The sequence below is a fragment of the Anomaloglossus baeobatrachus genome, chromosome 11, assembly GCF_048569485.1.
Source record: "Anomaloglossus baeobatrachus isolate aAnoBae1 chromosome 11, aAnoBae1.hap1, whole genome shotgun sequence".
Classification (NCBI taxonomy): domain Eukaryota; kingdom Metazoa; phylum Chordata; class Amphibia; order Anura; family Aromobatidae; genus Anomaloglossus; species Anomaloglossus baeobatrachus.
In genome coordinates, this window is record NC_134363.1 from 101,173,799 (window position 1) to 101,193,516 (window position 19,718).

The 19,718-nt window shown below is 51.5% G+C and overlaps 1 protein-coding gene across 5 annotated transcripts in view; it reads left to right on the forward strand.

The window, feature by feature from the left end:
- LOC142257001 (germ cell-specific gene 1-like protein) overlaps nucleotides 1-19,718 on the forward strand; it is a 275,387-nt gene that overhangs the window by 231,372 nt on the left and 24,297 nt on the right. For all 5 annotated transcript variants that reach the window (XM_075329045.1, XM_075329049.1, XM_075329047.1 and 2 more), the window contains one exon: nucleotides 1,177-1,288. In XM_075329045.1, the coding sequence (XP_075185160.1) occupies nucleotides 1,177-1,288 (112 nt within the window). The remainder of the gene's footprint in view (nucleotides 1-1,176; nucleotides 1,289-19,718) is intronic.

Genomic DNA, 19,718 nt, shown 5'->3' on the forward strand with positions numbered 1-19,718 from the left:
CAGACAAGAAGCTGCCTGGCAGTTGTTTGGTGCTGCTGGTCGGCTCACGGACTTTAAGAATGAATAATATATTATAGTTTGAAGTATTGATTTTAAAATTCACCTTTTTATGTTGGTGCTTTGAAGATATTTATAGTTCTTAATTTCTTTAAACTGCTGATTATGCATTTAATATTAATTCCATTCTATAATAAGTTAAAAAGTACAATAATGAAATACTGAAAAGAAAAGAGTAACATTTTTCTCCTAGCACTGGGGATACCAGTATAATTATCACTAAAAGTGCTGGTTGATTGTTAGGCTCTAATAGCTGGGACCATGCACTAATCTGAAGAATGGGGCTCTGAACTGCCCTATTGGAATGAAGTAGTGATCATGCGTGTGCACCGCTGCTCTGTGCCAAGTGGTCATGTCAGAGCCTTAAGGCTGCTTTACACGCAGCAACATCGCTAACGAAAGCACCCGCCCCCGTCGTTTGTGCATCACAGGCAAATCGCTGCTCGTGGCGAACAATATCGCCGGTATGCGTCAAACATACTTGCCTTCCTAACGACGTCGCTGTGGCCGCCGAACAACCTCTTTTTTAAGGGGGCGGTTTGTTCGGCGTCACAGCGACGTCACTTAGCGGGCCACCAATAGAAGCGGAGGGGCAGAAAGCAGCCGCATTCACGTCACTCCCACCTCGTTGCTGGAGGACGCAGGAACGCTGTTGTTCGTCGTTCCCGGGGTGTCACACATAGCGATGTGTGCTCCCTCAGGAATGACGAACAACCTGCGTCCTGAAAGAGCAACGATATTTTGAAAATGAACGATGTGTCAACTATTAGGTGAGTATTTCTGATTTTTAGCGGTCACTCGTAGGTGTCACAGGCAACGGCGTCGCTAACAAGGCCGGATGTGCGTCACGAATTCCGTGACCCCAGCGATATCTCGTTAGCGATGTCACTGTGTGTAAAGCGGCCTTTATTCTCAAACTACCCCTTTAATAATAGAACTATGCTTCACATTATAGAGAACAAAAAAATGTGGGGCAACCCAACAATGAAAACAGTAATTGCTGAATGTATAACTGTTAAACACTGCGCAAAATATCAGGTTATTGAGGGATGAAATGCTCTGGCCCACAAGAAATTAAGATTGTATCTCGGTAGCTGATGCTGATTCTCTATTTATTAGGACTTCTTGGCATGGTGGCCCATATGATGTACATGACCGTTTTTCAGGTTACTGTAAACCTCGGACCAAAGGACTGGAGACCACAGACATGGTATTATGGTTGGTCTTTTGGGTGAGTTAATAATAAAGATAGTAATGTATAAGAGCAGTGCACATTTTAATCCCTTGGCATCATCCACCATTCATGTACAGTGGCAGTGCATACTAACTACAAGGAGCAGGATCATGTTCTGAATATGTTTCATGGGAGACTGGCAATCATACAACAAACTGCAATACTATAGTTTATCAGTGTCTTGTATAGGCATTGAGCAGATTCAAGTTCATTAAGGGAACTATTAAAAGTGTAAAAAATAAAAAATTATATATATAAAAGTTGAAATCACCCCCTCACTCATTTTACCGCAATGTAAATACTGTGTTTCCCCAAAAATAAGCCCTACAGGAATTTCCAGCCTTTTTGGAGTCAGCCTTAAATATAAGCCCTACCCCGAAAATAAGCCTTAGTTGCAGTTCAATAATGATGTCCATGCAGCTAAAAAAGTTAAAGAATACTGAAGGACACTTCATTAAAGAAAGCAGACACCCCCCAAAAAAAAGAACAAAAGAGAGAGGACAGACCCCGCAATCATACTCACCAGACACCGAACAGTTACAGCTTGTTTACCGCACCTGCAGAAGTCGGACTGCTCGGATCTGGGGTTGCGGTGGCTCGAGGGTCTCCGGACCCGGGGGCTTGCGGCCACTCGAAAATGAAAGGAGGTTATTTACAGGGGATAAGTGTTCGTGACGCCACCTGTGGTTCGCGGTAAGGGGAGTACCGCCGCTGCCGATGGGAGTACTCTGGGGAGATGGAGTGGGGCAGCCAGATGTCTCGGGACTCATGATAGTTGAGGTGTAGGGCAGCGTGGTGGAGTCTATGCGGCAGGCAGGACGCAGGGGAGAGCAACGTACTCACTCAGGCCATGTTGATGTTGGTGCGACCATTAAGCAGACTCTGACACAGGAGTAAACCAAGTCTCTGGGTGCCGCCGCCACTCTGGGGAGCTTGTCCGGGAATCCATTCCTGTTGGTATTGGTAGTGGTCCGGAGCCTGCCTCCATGCACTTGTATTTAGACGTTCTGAGTGACCCTTCGGTCTGAAGCTATAATTTAAATAGCGGAGCTGTGCTCTCGATGGCTGACACTTGGGATCTCAGTGGACCGCATAAGTTGGAAAGCCCAATCCCCCTCGTTGTGTTGGTGCCTTCGATCTCTGTGCTCTTGGGGAAAGTTCATAAAGAGACTATCCTCCACAGGTGAATTACAAGGTTGCGAGAAGCTACTCCCTGATCTAGGGTCCAGTACCCTGCCGTGCTCGGTACCGGTCCGGTTACTAGATTTTCCGGTGCCGACCGTTCTGCAAAACTAAGTCTGGGCACCCTTCTCCATTACCCTGTGACCAGGTCTCCGACTCCTCCGGTCCCAGACCACCGTCTGCGACCTAACCAATGTCTCCCAGGGAGCTACAACTCCCTCAGCTCCTCACTCTCTGAGAGCTACTACTCAACTGACTATATGTCGTGGGCGGGGGACAGATCACAACCGGGGTGCCGCTCGAGGCACTCGGATCCGGGCGGTGGCTGTGGCTCGAGTGGCAGCCGGATCAGGGGCTCGCGCAGCCATCCGTTGCCCACGAGTGAAAACGGGGTTATTTACAGGGGATAGAGTCTTTGTCAGTGATGCCACCCGTGGGTTGCTGTGAGGGATGGTGACACCGCCGCTGCCTGGTGATGGGGAAACCGGGGCTGATGGAGCGGGTCAGCAAGATGGGATCCCCTCCACGGGTAGGGGAGGTGTAGTCACGGGGCCCATAGAATGGTGAGGGATTGCAGGAAGCAGGAAACTCACAGTTCGGTTGTCGTGGTGCTGGAGGAGCTGCTGATGATGTGGATGGTCAGTAAGCACACACAGTCTGTATTGTAAACCAAATTGCCAATGGCCGGTCACCTTTGGCGGGTGTCTTCGAGTCCCACACCCAGATATACAGCCAGGGGCCCTTTCTTCCACACTCTGTCTGTCTCTTTCTTGTCTGGCCTAGTCTGCTTGAATGGCCTCTGGACTGGATCCCCTCTCTTAGCACCGCCGGGCTACAGCCCTGTCCCGGTCAGCCTCACGTTCCCCGTGACCGGATCTCCATGCCTGTGGCCCTCACTGCCACCTAGTCCGGTAGTCCAGGGCTCCAACCCCCGACTACCACCTTCTCCAGGGAGCTCCAACTCCCTCCTGTCAGCTCTTCACTGACTACAGCATAAACTGAAACTTAACTCTACTCTACACTTCCTAAGCTCTTCTCCATCCCTCCCATTTTCCTGGGGAGGGGGTGAGTAGGGCCTGATTGGCTGGTGTATATCTGTGTGGAGACTGTGTTGGTGCCGAGGAGGATTAACTCTTTTGTGACTACCTGGTTTTGCCAGGGTGTCACATATATCCCTCCCACCAGTCTGCCTGACCCCCTAGGTGGGTGGCCCTTTTCCAGCTAGACCACCCACTGGTGTGCCTGACAGGGTGTGGTGTGAGGTGTGGCTAGGATTTGGGTGCTGATGGAAGCAATACCAATAGTTAGGATTCCAGAACCATGGAGGGTGAGTTCTGCACCATAAGAGGAAGGAGTGCAGTTCCCTGTGATACCCTGATAAGGTCAGGGGCATCACACTTGCAGGTGCCAACAGTGGATGAGCTCTCCCACAGAGATCTGCATCACTGTCATATCCACTCACACACACATTGGATTCACGATCCCTCCCGCTCTCACACACACATCCGATTGCAGTATCATCACACATCACACACACATCCAATCGCAGTAACATCACACACACATGCATACACACACACACATGGTTAACATACTGCTCTGAGGACCTGGGACACTGTGGAACATGAGGACCTGCAGTGGAACGCATCGAGGACATGCGGTGGAACACATAGAGCACCTGTATAGGTCCTTGATACATTCCACCACAGGTCCTCGCGTTCCACAGCGGCCGGAAACAGTACGATATCACCAGATTTGTGTGTTATGTTACTGCGATTGGATGTTTGTGTGTGATGTTACTGCGATGAGGACTTACTGGGATTGCCCGCTCTTTATTGCCAAAGGACCGGAGAGCGACACAGATGTCCAGGGTCTGTTAAGTGCGATTCTCCTGGGCGGCGTCTGCTTTTATTTGGGGGTAAATTTGCCCCCAACAAGTGTTTCCCTAATAATAAGTCCAACCCTGAAAATAAGCTGTAGTGCATTTTTCATGGCAAAAAATAATATAATACAGTGTCTTATTTTTGGGGAAATGCTGCAGCAAAATCTAAACAATTTAAAAAAATTAACGGATTTGGTATCACCGAATGTATGTGCTGTAGCACTGCTGTCTATAGCACAAGCAATTGGATGATCGAAAGTTCAAGTCTCCTAAGGGCACTATCAAATGCAGTAAAAAGTAAACAAAATGTAAAAAAAAGTTCAAATTACCCCCAGTTCTGGGTGCATATTGCTAATCCCGGCCTAACTGGCCCTTTATACACTAGCATAGATTAAGAGATCTTTAGAAAAAGTACTTCTAAAGATCTTTTACTATATGCTAATGAGCGAGGGCATTGGTCCCCTGGGCGTTAGTTCCCCGGCCAGTTGCCCCCCACATGGCGCTCTGCATCCCCCCCCACACATCGCTCTGTAACCCCCCCACACAGGGCTGTGCAATCCCAACACATCGCTCTACATCCCCCCACATGGCGCTCTGCACCCACCCACATACATACTCACCTTTCCTTGGTCCCCGCCGCTGCTCCTCATTCGATCGCTGGCTGTGCTCTGGCCATATCAGCACAGTAGTAATGTCACCGCTATACTGAATTGTCAGAGAGCACAGACAGCGGGACAGTGATGAGAGGCAGTGCAGCATTCCCTCTCATCAGTGCTTTTGTAGCACCCAGGAAAATAGGGTACTCGGTTCCGGGCAGTGTACGTCTTGGGAATGTCACGATGGTGGCCGTTACCCGGTTCTGTGCTCTGGGCCCTTTTTGTAATGGGGATATTTACAGGGGATTAGTGAATAAAGTTTATTTGTGACGCCACTTGCGTTGTTGCGGCTATATGTAGGGAGCCATCACTGCAGAATGTCTCTACTGGGGCTGATGGTATTGCAGCTAGTATGGTGGTCCCTCCGCGAGTAGGGTATTGTCTCAGCGGGTGTATGGTGTGGTGGGCGTGTTTTGCTATATTTTTAACACTAAGGTTCAGATACAGCTTTAAAGAAGGCAAATAAGTAATTTTATTATAAAGGTTAATATGAAATACAAACTTAAAGGGAAAAGTATGATATTGCGTACACTTTTGTATATTGAACATACAAAGGTTAAGTACAGTTAAATACTTACATCACCAAGGAGTTTTGGACATCATCTGTCTGGAACTACAGTCAGAGAAGCATGACATAGACAGAGAACTCCTGGACATCACTGACCGGACGTCTCACGGTGCAGCAAACACGAGCTTCTGTCTGTGCTATATTTCATCTGATCTTAGAGGCTTGAACAATATTACAAACCTTAAAGTTAATGTGTTGTAGTCTTATTGATCCATGCCCTTTGATGGCCAGTCTTTGGGCATAGATGAACTAGAGATACACCACACATCAGACAATGGGGTAATAAACCCACAGACATTCAAATCTCCCAAGAATACACATCAGGTATTTGAGCTAGGTAAATGGATATATTGTCTGTCTGTGTATATAGCAAAAACATAAAACATCAGATTGTTGAACTAAAGTAAATCATAAAGATTCTGCTACAATGGTATATTGTCTGCCTGTATATTCAAGACAAACACACAGGAACCCTTAAGGATACACAAGATTTTGTAACCATGTACGCTTTGTCTGATAAAACAATATGTTATAGTATAACATAATGTATAAACTCAAAAATAGCCATTTTTATATTTGCAATACATGGGCGTCGGAAGAAAGAGTCCAGACAGGTATTCAGTGCAACTGGTTTACTCACTTTAGATGTTAACTGGTTGCCCGAGGCCGGCTGATTTCGCCTCCAGGTCCACTTGTCCCAGTTCCAGTCTGGTTCTCTGGTTACCTTCCTCCCCTGCACCTGTCTCTGGTAAGTGGATCCCCGTGGTATTGAACACTGGGGGTCCCCGGTCTGTGGTTTGTCCACTTCTGTCCACCTGACGGTAGCGTGAAACATGTGGGGTTGGAGTCTCTGGTCCTGTCCCTGGATCTCCCGTTGCTACTGAGTTTTCGGATTCTTTAGGGTCAGCAAGGTCCTTGATTGTCCCCTTTGTTGTGCAGGCATAAACAGGTCGACTTGAAGCTCTTTCCTGTCCTAGGGTCCTGTACCCCGTCGGTGTGTAGTTCTGGGAGTTCTTCACAGTACTCCACCGGAAACCACTTCTCCTGGGTAACAGATCACCGTCAACCCAAGTCAGGATGTTGCTCAGACACTCCTTCCCACTCCTGCTGTCAACTCTGTTCTGACTACTCTCCACAGTCTGCCCCTCGCAGCTGGTCAACTAGTGGACTGGAGTGGCTCCACCTCTAGGCGGCCATCCATTGATCCCACCCTAGCTAAGTACTATTGTATAGGGAAAACTGGGATTATATGGGTTTTTGGTGTTACCGTCACTGGGGTTCTGGGTCCCAAGAGGGTAGACCCTGCAACCTTGCAGGGATGCAGAACCTTGTAGAACCCTGATGGTGTCACGGGTGCTACACTTTCAAATGTATTTGAACTTGTGATCCTGAGCAGGGGGCCCGGTGCTGGCGGTGACCCCGTGGGTAGCTGCCGCCAGGCCCCTCCCCCCAGCTCACAGGCCCCACAGCAGTAGCTGAGAGGTTGCGGGGAGAGTACAGAAAATGAGGAGGGAGCGGGGGGGACTCCGGTGCCCAGCAGGGTGGCTACATGATGTTGGCTGTGATGCCTCTCTACAAGGCGAGCAACAGCTCCTGCCCCTGTCGATGTGACCTCACAGGAAGCAGCAAAATTCTGGCAGGAGCGATTACATGAGGGGAGAGGGGCTGACAGCAGGGCAGGTAGGTAGTTACTATCATCTTACCTGCCCCCATGTAGCCCAATAGTGAAATAATTAAAAAAGCAAAATAACCCGGATAATCCCTTTTAAATAAAACAAAAACTGTGCATATTTGGTATGTGCGTAATCTTACTGACCTGGAAAATCATATTAGAGGGAATATTTCTCTTAAAGTGAACTCTGAAAATAAAAAATAAAAAAAATGTTGAATTGCACTTCTTATGCTATTTCTCTAAACTTAGAATTTTTTCTCGCTTTCCAGTACATCACATGATAAAATGGATTGTGCCATTCAACAGTACAACTCTTCCCACAAAAAAACAGTCCTCACTGGCTATGTTGATGTAAAAATAAAAAACTTATGGCGCTTGGAATAACCGGAGGAAAAAAATAAAGTGCAAACAGAAAATCGCCCCGCCAGGAAGGGGTTAAGGGTTTAAACAGTATAACATTAAAAGAAAATGAAGGCACTGTATCTTGTTTGCACGCTGTATAGATGACATCATGCCAGGCTGGCAAATCAAATACCATGCCTGGGAACCCGGAGACCACTGACATTGACCGTAGACCGGGGTTCATGACGCCCCACCGGGACATGGGGACACTCTGAACCGGGCCGGCTCTGTTCTGCTTGGAGGATGTCACGGCGAGAGGGCCCGGCTCCGTGACCCCGGCGGTGTCGTTAATTAAATGGGGAAATATTATTTACAAGGGGAGATTGTGGCGCCCCTGAGGCTTCAATCGCCGCCTCTGGTGAGGTGCAGCATTCATCCCGGGTAAGGAATAGGTCATTGCCGGTAAACCACAACAATCCACCATAACACACAGTTAGATGTCCTCTCACTTGGGACTGAGCTGGGGTAGAGACATTGGTGGGTGACCATCACTAATGTAGTGGACCCTCTGCTCACTAGTTCAGGAACCCGAGGGGGAGGAGCTATACATGGGCGAGCAAGGCGACACACACAAATTAAGCAGAAGAGCAACCATCGGGAAACAAGTGAGACGCAGGAGAATACGGTCTCTGAGGGGAGAGCTGTTAGCTCCCTCAGGACCGGCGCACACCTCAGGGTGCAGAGCCCTAGGCTGGTGGGCACTTCAAGCCCGCCAGCAGAATCTGCCAGGCAGAGGATTTCAAGTCTTCTGGCCCACACACAGATCCCGGGGCAAAGCAGCATATAGAGCCAGGAGTCATAACCAATGGGCGGCACCAGCAACGAACTTGCGCTGCCTGCTATATGGTACAGGGAACGAAACCATCCCCAGGACTCAGGTCCCAGCGTAGCTTCAAGCCGCAAGGACTCACACAACACAGCGCAGGGGCGAAGGACTCACTGAAAGAAACACCGGCTGTGACCTCCAAACTACCCGGGTTCGGCTGGAGCCCATCACAGCGGAGTCCGTAAGTCCAAAGGTGGAGAAAACTCAGTGAGTAAAAGAACTTAAACTGCAACTGCTGTGTTGTCTGATCCTTCCCGTGCCCCACGCTCTTTTATTAGAGTGAATTACTACTCCCAACATCCTCCCTGGGGCCTGAGCCTGTGGAGAGCTGTACCATCTGAGCTGCGTTATCATCCGCCACAGAGAAGACATCCCACAGCGGTGGCTCCTGTATTAGCCGCATACCACAGGTAGCGTCACGAATACAAACTCTTCTTTCCTGTAAATACACCCTATTGCCCTTATTAATGACACTGCCAGAGTCACGGAACCGGGCCAGGCCACTGTGACATCCCTAACCGACACCGGCCCGGTGACGAATAACCCCCCAGGACACCGCGGGCGCGTCAAGATGAGTTTGTGACGCCACCCGTGATATGCGGCAAGATAGGTGCCGCCACTGCTATTCAGCTCCCTTGGGGCCGGTGGTGATGCAGCTGAGTTCATATAGTTCTCCACAGGTAGATCTGGGCCCCAGGGCTGTCGATGGTGTCGAGATAGAATGTAATGGCGGTGTGCAGGATCGGAGGCGCAGGTATGACGCCCTGGCCTATCAGGTCGTCACAGGGTATTGTGCAATCTGCCCTTCTGTACAATATCCACCTCCTCCTTGGTTATGGGTCCCTGACCTTTGGTGTTGCCAAGAACAAGCTAATCAAAATCCTTGGAACACTCTGCACCACACCCACCAGACACACCAGTGGACGGCCTGAGTGGAATAGGGTCACCCACTTGGGGGGTTGGTTAAGGGGAGGTCAGGAGTGTTAGGTGACAGTTTAGTGGTGACTCTCGAGAGGAGAGGTCAGAAGTTGGGCTCCGTGAACTACTAGGTGGCTGACGTTGGTCTGGGCCTGGTAGGAGCTGGACCCCGGTCGCAGGGGATCGTGACAAGGGGCACGGACTGTCGAGGAGGAAAGCCGGCGGCCTTGTGCCATCACCGGGCAGGGGCCAGAGCACGACACGGTACGTGGACCCTCTGTCAGGAAGGAGCTTCAGGCATCCTGACAATTTACCCAACGAGGACGGAGCCCTATATCCGTTCTCCAGCCGCTCCAAAATCGGGGTACTAGCGCAACAAGGGGGATAGGACTTTACCACTACACGGTCCAGAAAATCCCAAGCGTGAACCCTGAGAGCAAGCTCACCCATTTAGCCATACTGGTGAGCGGGACCCGATCAGTTTTATACTTAAGGGACCAATCAGAAAACTAGGTGCCAAGGCAAAGATCACAGACTAACAGGCAAAACCAATGGGCAAGGGATCCAGGCATGCTCCCTCTCAGCGGCAGCGGTGTCCAGAACTTTGGTTTACCACGGTTGTCGGTGTCAGCGTTATTGAACTGAGTGAGTACACAAGTGACCCTTACCGTCCCAACTGCACATCCCCGTCACCTTCATCGAGTCCCGGGGCATCACCCCTACCCGTGCAGGGGTTAAACACCTAGCTGCCCCACCAATCGCAGCGGTGGTACTCCATCTTACTACGCACCACGGGTGGTGTCACGAACTTTCTACATCATCCCCTGTAAATACTCCCCCTTTTTATCAGAGTGGCCGCGCGACCCTGACCCCCCGGGTCCGCAGAGATCTCTTGAGCCACCGCGGATCTGGATCCGAGCAGCCCGGCTGCTGACGCGGGGGCGGCACACAGGCAATAACTGAGTAACACAGGAATGGAATCAAAAGGTCTTTACTCACAGTTAATAGTTCCATGTTACCACGACTAGTCAGAGGCTGCCCTCGGAGTGCTGGGACCTGCTGTGATGGGCTCCAGCTGATCCCGGATAGTTCGGAGGCACAACCCAGTACACCCTTCTGTGTTCTTGCCTTGGTCGTCTTCCTGCGCTGGCCTCTCCAACCTGCCCTGCGCCTCACTCACAGAGCCTTGAGCCAGTGTCCGCGGATCCCTTTGGGGTGGCTTTTCTGCCTTGTCCCTTGGTCCTATGTGGTCACCTTTTCACTGGATGTGTATGGATGTAGCTTCTGTACTTGAAGTAGCCTCAGCCTCTGGTTTGCTAGCTGAGCCTTGTAGTTCTCCACTAGTTGAGAGGCATGTCCCCTTTGCGGCCAAGTGCCTCCACAACGGTATACCGGCTGTGGATGCGAGCCCACAGGGTGTGTGCTGTATGATTCTGATAGGTTAGCTGTGTGTTCTGCATGATTCTGAAAGGTGAACAGTGTGTTTTGCATGATTCTGATAGGTGAGCCATACCTTCCAACCGCCCCGGATACAGCGGGACTGTACCGGATTTGAGCGGGTGTCCCGGTATCATGGCCGTGAGCCATATGTCCCATGGCTCCGCCCACCCACTCTCTCCTCATCTGACTTTCTCCCCCTCCTATCCACATGAGCAGAGCCGAGTGCTACTTCACTGCTCTGGCTCTGTGTGCTGCCACTGTTATGGGTCGGCGGCAGCAGCACTTCCCTGACTGCCGAAGCTTTAAATCTGGCACCTGCAGCCCAGTGCACTGCTCACTGTTGGGCTGCTTGTGTACTGAAGTGCATCTATGGGCGGAGCTACCGCGCAACATGCTGAGCTCTGTCCACAGATGAAGAGACTGGAGGAAGAGGAGCTGCAACACCAAGGAACGATGTATGTGACACCCCACCTACCCAGAGCTGTATGCCCCAGCCCTTTCCTCACCAGAGCTATATGCCTCCAGCCCCCTCACCAGATCTGTATGGCCCCCAGCACCGTCACCAGATCTGTATGTCCCCCAGCGCCCTCACCAGATCTGTATGTCCCCCAGCCCCCTCACCAGATCTGTATGTCCCCCAGCCCCCTCACCAGATCTGTATGCCCCAGCCACCCCCCCACCAGATCTGTATTACCCCCAGCCCCCTCACCAGATCTGTATTACCCCCAGCCCCCTCACCAGATCTGTATTTCCCCCAACCCCCTCACCAGATCTGTATGCCCCAGCCACCCCCCCACCAGATCTTTATACCCCCCAGCACCCTCACCAGATCTGTATGCCTCCCAGCCCCCCCACCAGATCTATATGCCCCCTAGCCCCCTCACCAGATCTGTATGCCCCCAGCCCCCTCTCACCAGATCTGTATGCCCCCAGCCTCACCACCAGATCTGTATGCTCCCAGCCCCCCCCACCAGATCTGTATGCCCCTAGCCCCCTCCCACCAGATCTGTATGCCTCCAGCCCCCCACCAGATATGTATGCCCCCAGCCCCCCCATCGGAGCTGTATGTGCCCCCAGAGCTTTATAAGCCCCAACACCAGAGCTATATGCACTTTAGTAATATCTATGCTACCAGTAATTTATATGCCCAACAGCAAAGTGTATTTCCCCCAGTAATGTGTATACCCCTTAGTAACGTGTAGGTCCCTCAGTGAAAAACACAGACGTCCTTCACTGACGTGTTAAACACGCATATGTCCCTTCATACTCCGTGATTCACGGCACACAGTGGTTGTCCATATGCAATCCGTGATACGTGATCCGTACTCCGTGATTGCACATGGACATATACTCACCTGTTCCCGCTCCTCCTCTGCGTGGTGCTGAAGAGTCCCGCGATTCAGCATCCAGCCACCGCTCTCTCACCTCTGCAGCTACTTCCGGATTGGCTCTGGCTGCATAAATGAATATGCATGCCATAATGAGCCGGGCAGGAAGAAGCAGAGAACAGCTGCCGAACTCAGCATCGCTGGAGAAGGTGAGTTGAAAAAGCTTTTTATTTTCAATGTCTGCGTTTTTCTGGTACGTGTTTCACGGATCACACCATAGTGTGGTCCGTGGGTCATCAGTGATGCCAGAAAAAAAACGGACATGTTTCTGTGTGGCAATCACGGATACGCATGTACGCCGCACGGAGACACGGTCAGTGAAAAATCACTGATGTGTGTGCAGACCCATGGATTATAATGGGTCTGCATAGGTCAGTGATTCTGGTACGTATAAAAACTAGCACATACATACCAGAATCACTGACATCTGAAACAGGCCTAATATGTATGCCCCCCTCAAGTACTGTCTATGCCCCAAGACCCTCCTGTGATGTATATACTATAACCCCAGCCCCTCCTGTGCTGTATATACTGTAGCCCCCAGCCCCTCCTGTGCTGTATATACTGTAGCCCCCAGCCCCTCCTCTGATGTATATACTATAACCCCAGCCCCTCCTGTGCTGTATATACTGTAGCCACCAGCCCCTCCTGTGATGTATATACTGTTACCCCAGCCCCTCCTGTGATGTATATACTGTAGCCCCAGCCCCTCCTGTGATGTAGCCTCCAGCCCCTCCTGTGATGTATATACTGTAGCCCCCAGCCCCTCCTGTGATATATATACTGTAGCCCCCATCCCCTCCTGTGATATATACAGTGTGTATATATGTATGTATATATGTATGTGTTATATATAAAACCCCCATCCTCCCTTGTGATGCATACACAGCGGTGTCAGTGTGCACTGTGTGGGGCTAGGTCTGTTAAAGTGATGCCAAGTGATCACATGTCGAGGAGGAGCTGGACAGAGACAAGCGGGGTAGGTGAGTGCGGCTGCTGCCGGCTTCCCCATATTATTACCTCCAATGTGTATGTATGATGTATATATCTATGTATGTCATTGTAGATGACTGTATAGATTTGTCTGTTTATATGTATTTTAGTACAAGTAAAATATATCTTTGTACCGTGTTAGCCAGTAGAGATAAAAACATTTTGTTTAAAAGAACAGAGAGTCCTCAGTGGTTGATACCTTTTAATGGCTAACTGAAAAGATGGTAATAATTGCAAGCTTTTGAGACTACTCAGGTCTCTTCATCAGGCATGGTATAACACAAAATCTGAAGAGTCACATATTTATACACAACAGGACATAGAATGGGGTGTGGCGCCCTAGGACCTGGTCGCCACAGCAGCATTGCCCTCCCAAAGGGTTAATGCTGAGCCTGGAGGTAGTTGGGAGATCCATTGGCCAGCAGGTTTAACACCCAACACAGTTCTCCCTCCGGCCAGCAGGGGGAGCTCTGAACCTGGAATTCCAGGGAGCCTTCCTCTACCTGACCAGAGGGAGGAAGTGCAGCCAGTCTGTAGGGAGTAGTGGAAGTGAACAGACGCAGAGTGAGCTGTCCTGTGAATCTGGGGCCTAGAGCTGGAGCAGCTTGGCCCAGAGAAGCAGGAATAGCTGAGAGGCAGCAGAGAGACTCAGACATCGGAGTCTGTGGTTGCCAGGGTATAAAATCCGCCCCTGGTAGCCGAGTCCGTAGGGCAGGAGAGCTGCAAGCCCCTGGCCCAGAAACATCCAAGGTACAGCTGCAGCATCAGGGCCCGGTGTGGACTCCAGCGGAGAAGCACCAGAGAGAGGGTCTGCGCAGCCACCTACAGAAAGAAGGGACGTGCCATCGGTCCCAGCAGCAAAGAGGGCCATTGCTGGATTCAGAGAAGCAGGGTCCTATCATCACAAAGCAAAGTACAGGAGTAGGCCTCATACTCAGCTGGCCAGAAAGATCATCCCAAGTACTTCCAGGCCGACCGGATCCCCATCACCACCTGTAACGGTCTCCCAGGACTGGACTGTTCCCAGAGTAAAAGAGGAGAAGGTAAAGAGACTGTTGTTTGTGCCTGGTTCTTTCCTCGCCTGTCGGCCCTGCACCGTGTTAGCCACACAACACCATAGACTTTCACGGGCACCAACTGTATCCCGGGGCATCGCTCCACCTGTGGGGAGCAGTAACATCATAGCTGCCATAACATCACCCCGGAGTTCTCCCATAGCAGCGGCGGCTTAATAGCCGCATACCACAGGTGGCGTCACGAACATTAACTTCAACTCATCAGCCACATATTCAACTGACACCCACCAGGGCCACGGAGCCGGGCCCAGCCACCACTGACTACCACCGGACTAGTCCGGCCCGGCACCGGGTGTCCCATAGCCCTGGGGTGGGCGAGTCAACTTTTGGCGTCACGAACAGGATTTCGTGCCCGGTTCCACCGGGTACTGTGCGCCTGAATAATTGCGCTTTAAAGACTGTATTACTGCGTGTTTCACTGTTTGAAAACTGCCGCCGCCATTATCCTCACTGAGCGCAGGAAGAAGGGGGGCGTGCCTGACAAAGAGCGCGAAGGGAGCGCGCCATCAGAGCAGAGCGCTGTTAACCCCGCGCGACCCGGAAGGAAATTTGAAAAGTGAACGGAGCCTGGTAAGGTTCACTAAGGGGGAGGAAGATGTCCGACGCAGAGGGAGGGCAGGTGGCTGCCATAGCCCGAGACGCCGCAGCGCCCGCCGAAGCGATCCCTGTCGCCGTCGCCCCATCCCCCGCTGTAGCGCCGGTAATGCCGATCACCATGCCGTACATACCGGGCGCAGAATGGCTGCCGCAGTACTCCGGGGAGTCCCATACCTTGAGCGACTTCAGAGAAAGCCTGCACAGCTTGTTCCGGGTGTATCCGCTGACTGAGAGCCAGAAGGTGGGCATATTAATGGGACAGCTAGCCGGCGCAGCCCAGCGTGAAGTGAAGTCCTGGCCTGATACAGATAAAGGGACAGTAACCCAGATACTGGCCAAGCTAAAGAGTACTTTTGACACCCGCACCGCAGCAGAGATAAAGATGAGATTCTTTGGGTGCAAGCAGCGGCCCACAGACAGCATAAGGGACTATGCCTTAAACCTGCAGGAGGCCCTGAAAGCGGTTAAACAAGTGGACCCAGAGAGTGTACGTGAAGAACACAAACTCCTAACTGAGCAGTTCATAGAGGGGCTCCTGTCAGATGCCCACAGGACCCAGCTGCGTATCATGGTCCTGCAGAACCCTGCTCTGGACTTTGCAAAGTTTAAGGACCAGGCCATCCGGGTACTGAGAGAATCTACACCGAATGACCCAGTACCCCTCCGGCCTCTTGCTATCACGTACCCCGGGGTGGTGCCTGCAACACGAGCCGCTGCAGGGGCTGAGGCGCAGTCCCTGGATAAGGATCCCACTGCAGAGCTCAGACAGCAGTTCCAGGAGCTGACCAAGACTGTAGCTGCCCTTGCCAAGATCGTGCAGTCCCTACAAGTGACCCCATCGCCTGCAAAAATCGAGTTGGCCTCCAGCCCAGATGACGTCCCATGGATGCGACAGAGGAGGGTTCCGCTGACCCGAGGCAGAGACACAGACCGGTATGATTCAACGGGACAACCGATCTGCCGCCGCTGCAGCCAGGCGGGCCACATTGCACGATACTGTCCTTTAAATGGGCCGAGCCTGGGGCCAGGAGCCGACCCCCAGGTGTAAGGAAGCCCGGCTCAACCCCCAGCCGCAGCAAGTATGTGGGAGGACGACCGGTCCTTCCTATTGTGCTGGATGGAATCCCTTTGAATGCCCTCCTGGATACTGGGTCCCAGGTAACAACCATCCCCTATAAACTGTACAAGAGATATTGGGCTGATTCAGACATTGACCATGGCCCAGATGATGATTTAACAATTGTGGCCAGTAATGGTCAGCCCTTACCTCAAATTGGGTATAAAGAAGTAACCATTAAAGTGGGGCGGGTGGAATTGCCATGTCAGGGGATGATAATTGTAGATATTGATCGCAAAGAATCTGACCCGTTGGTAACCATTGGTACAAATGTGATAGAAAATTGTATTGCCGAAGTGATAATTTTGTTGCAGCAGGCGTCTGAAACTGCCAGCTCCGGGCAGCAGCGTGCCCTACAGAGGGAGATCAGAGCCCTGATGAGGAGGCAGCAGGTGGAGCTGGCCGGAGGAGAAATTGGCAGTGTGAGGGTAAGTGACCCCCTACCCATTGCAATACCCCCAAGAAGTGAAATGTTGATATGGTGTCGGGCAGCAATAGGCCTCAAGGGTCAGGATTACCATGCCTTGGTAGAACCGGTGTATTCAGACAGTAGGCCTGGAGTCCTGATAGCCAGAGGGGTAGCAGACGTCCGCAAGGGGAGAGTGCCCATCCGTGTCCTGAATTGTGGGGAGGAGGAAGCCAAATTGCCCCGGTACGCCACTGTAGCAAAACTGTACACTGTCAGCAACAACACCATCAAAGCAGTGGAACCCTTGATCCCGTCCGACCAGGCGGAAGACAAGGGCTCCAAGGGGCAGCTGGAAGACTGGTGCCAAAACTTACATGTGGGCACCGACTCCACCCCCTCACACCAAAAGAATGGGGTTTACCGGGTGGTACAGGAGTACGAGCGGGTCTTCAGCAAACACCCCCTAGATTTTGGGCAGGTGAAAGGGGTTAAACATCAAATCCCCACGGGTGATCATCCTCCCGTTAAAGAGAGATACCGCCCTGTACCCCCCGCACAGTATCAGCGTGCCAAAGAAATGTTACGGGAAATGAAGGAGGCTGGGGTTATCAGAGATAGTTGTAGCCCCTGGGCAGCTCCACTAGTGCTCGTAAAGAAAAAGGATGGTACAATGAGAATGTGTGTAGATTACAGGCAAATTAACCGCATTACACATAAAGATGCTTATCCCCTACCCAGAATAGAGGAGTCACTAACAGCCTTAAAGTCAGCTAACTATTTCTCCACCTTGGATCTCACCAGTGGGTATTGGCAGGTTCCCGTGGCAGAGGCGGACAAGGAGAAGACTGCATTCACGACGCCGATGGGCCTCTGCGAGTTCAACTGCATGCCATTCGGGCTCTGCAACGCCCCAGGGACATTCCAACGGTTGATGGAGTGCTGCTTGGGCCACCACAACTTCGAAACCGTGCTGTTGTACCTGGATGACGTCATAGTCTACTCCAAGACTTATGAAGACCACCTGAAGCACTTAGCAGAAGTGTTCGAGTCTTTGTCAAAATATGGCCTGAAGATCAAGCCGTCCAAATGTCACCTCTTGAAGCCAAAGGTACAGTACCTGGGTCATGTGGTCAGCGCAGAAGGTGTGGCACCTGATCCGGAGAAAGTCACCGTAATCAAGGACTGGCCAAGACCCACCACGGTAAAGGAGGTGCGGCAGTTCCTTGGGCTGGTGGGCTACTACCGAAGGTTCATTGATGGTTTCACCAAGATAGCAGCGCCCCTTCAAGATCTCCTGGTGGGCCAGCCAAAGCAGGCTAAGAAGCAGGGCCCTCCATTTGAATGGAGCAGCCAACTAGAAACCTCCTTTGTCCAGCTGAAAGGGGCTCTCACGGGAGAAGAAATTCTGGCCTACCCTGACTACAGCCAGCCGTTTGTACTGTATACAGACGCCAGCAACGTGGGCCTGGGAGCCGTTTTGTCCCAGGTGCAGGGAGGCAGGGAGAAGGTGATAGCGTACGCCAGTAGGAAGCTTCGGCCCACAGAAAGGAATCCAGAAAATTACAGTTCCTTCAAGCTGGAGTTCCTCGCTATTGTTTGGGCAGTGACTGAACGCTTCAAACACTATCTGGCGTCGGCCAAGTTCACCATCTTCACGGACAACAATCCGTTGACACACCTGGCAACAGCCAAGTTAGGGGCGTTGGAACAGCGATGGATGGCCCGGCTGTCTAACTTTGACTTTACCATCAAGTACCGGGCTGGCAAGAAGAATAACAATGCTGATGCGCTGTCCAGAATGCCTCACTTACCCGAATCTGGAGAAGACCTGGATGAACTCGAAGAGATAGAGTTACCGGCTTTCCATCATCAGGGCGTTTCCCAGTGTGAGCATGCTGTGGGAGTGAAGCGCTCGAGCCAACACGAGGTCCCGGTTAACCCATTACTCCACCATAATTGGGAAGAGACACAGAACGGTGACCCGGCGGTGCGATTGGTCAAAGAAAAGCTAGCACAAGCTGAGACTCATCTTGGTCCAGATGCTCCAGAAGAAGCCCAGCAGTTGTGGAAAGAGAGGGGACGACTGTTCACCTACCAAGGCAAGCTCTGCAAGAGACACGTCAACTGGCGAACAAATGAACTTGTCTGGCAGATCGTGGTTCCGCAGAGGGATGCTCCAATGGTCCTAGCAGCTTATCATGATAACGCAGGCCACTTTGGGTGGAAGAAGTTGGAGGCCCTACTCCGTGATCGGTTCTATTGGGTGCACATGAGAAAGGTGATCGAGAAGTGGTGCCGAGACTGTGGCCCGTGTAACCTGAGGCGGAAGGATGATGCCAGCCAAAGGTCTCCCCTACAGCCAATTGTTACGAAGCAGCCCCTGGAGTTGGTGGCCCTGGACCACGTGAAGTTAACACCAAGCCGGTCAGGCTATGTGTACGCCCTCACAATTGTGGACCATTACTCTCGTTTCCTGGTAGTAGTGCCTGTGAAGGACCAGACAGCCAGAACAGCAGCTAAAGCGTTCCAGGCATCCTTTTGCCGGCCTCACGGTTATCCGGAAAGGGTACTGACCGATCAAGGTCCTGCGTTCGAGGCGGAGGTGTTCCAAGAGTTTTGTAACATGTACGGTTGTAAGAAAATCAGAACAACACCGTACCACCCCCAAACCAATGGACTGTGCGAGAAAATGAACCATGTGGTTATTGATATGCTGAAGACTCTACCTCTGGAAGAAAGGAACCAATGGCCAGAGAAGCTGCCAGATCTGGTCGACCTGTACAACCATATCCCAGTAAATTCGACCAACTGCAGCCCCGCTTACCTGATGCGAGCCAGACCTGGCAGGTTGCCTGTAGACTTTGAGATGGGGACTGTGTCGCCTGAGGCGGTTCAAGAAATAGAGGATTGGGATACAGAACGGCAGCAGCAGTACCGTAAGGTCCAGGAATGCGTAGAGAGGAGCCTGTCTCAAGCCAGAACAAGACAAGAGCAGCAGTACAATCAAACGGCCCCAGCAACTCCCTTAGCACCTGGAGAACAAGTCCTCAAGAAGAAGCGGAGGACGCATAAATTGGATGATCAGTGGGAGAACGAGCCCTACACCATTATCCCCTCCAACTTTGACAACAGTAAGGTATGCCTCATAAGCAAGGACGAAGGCAAGACTTGTCAAGCAATATCCAGAGACCGCCTGAAGACGTGCCCTGAGCGGTGCAAAGTTCAAAGGGAAGTGGAGGAAGTTCGAGAAGAAGGGGAAGAGATGATACAAACGATCCTCGGCAAATTCCCCAAGACTTGG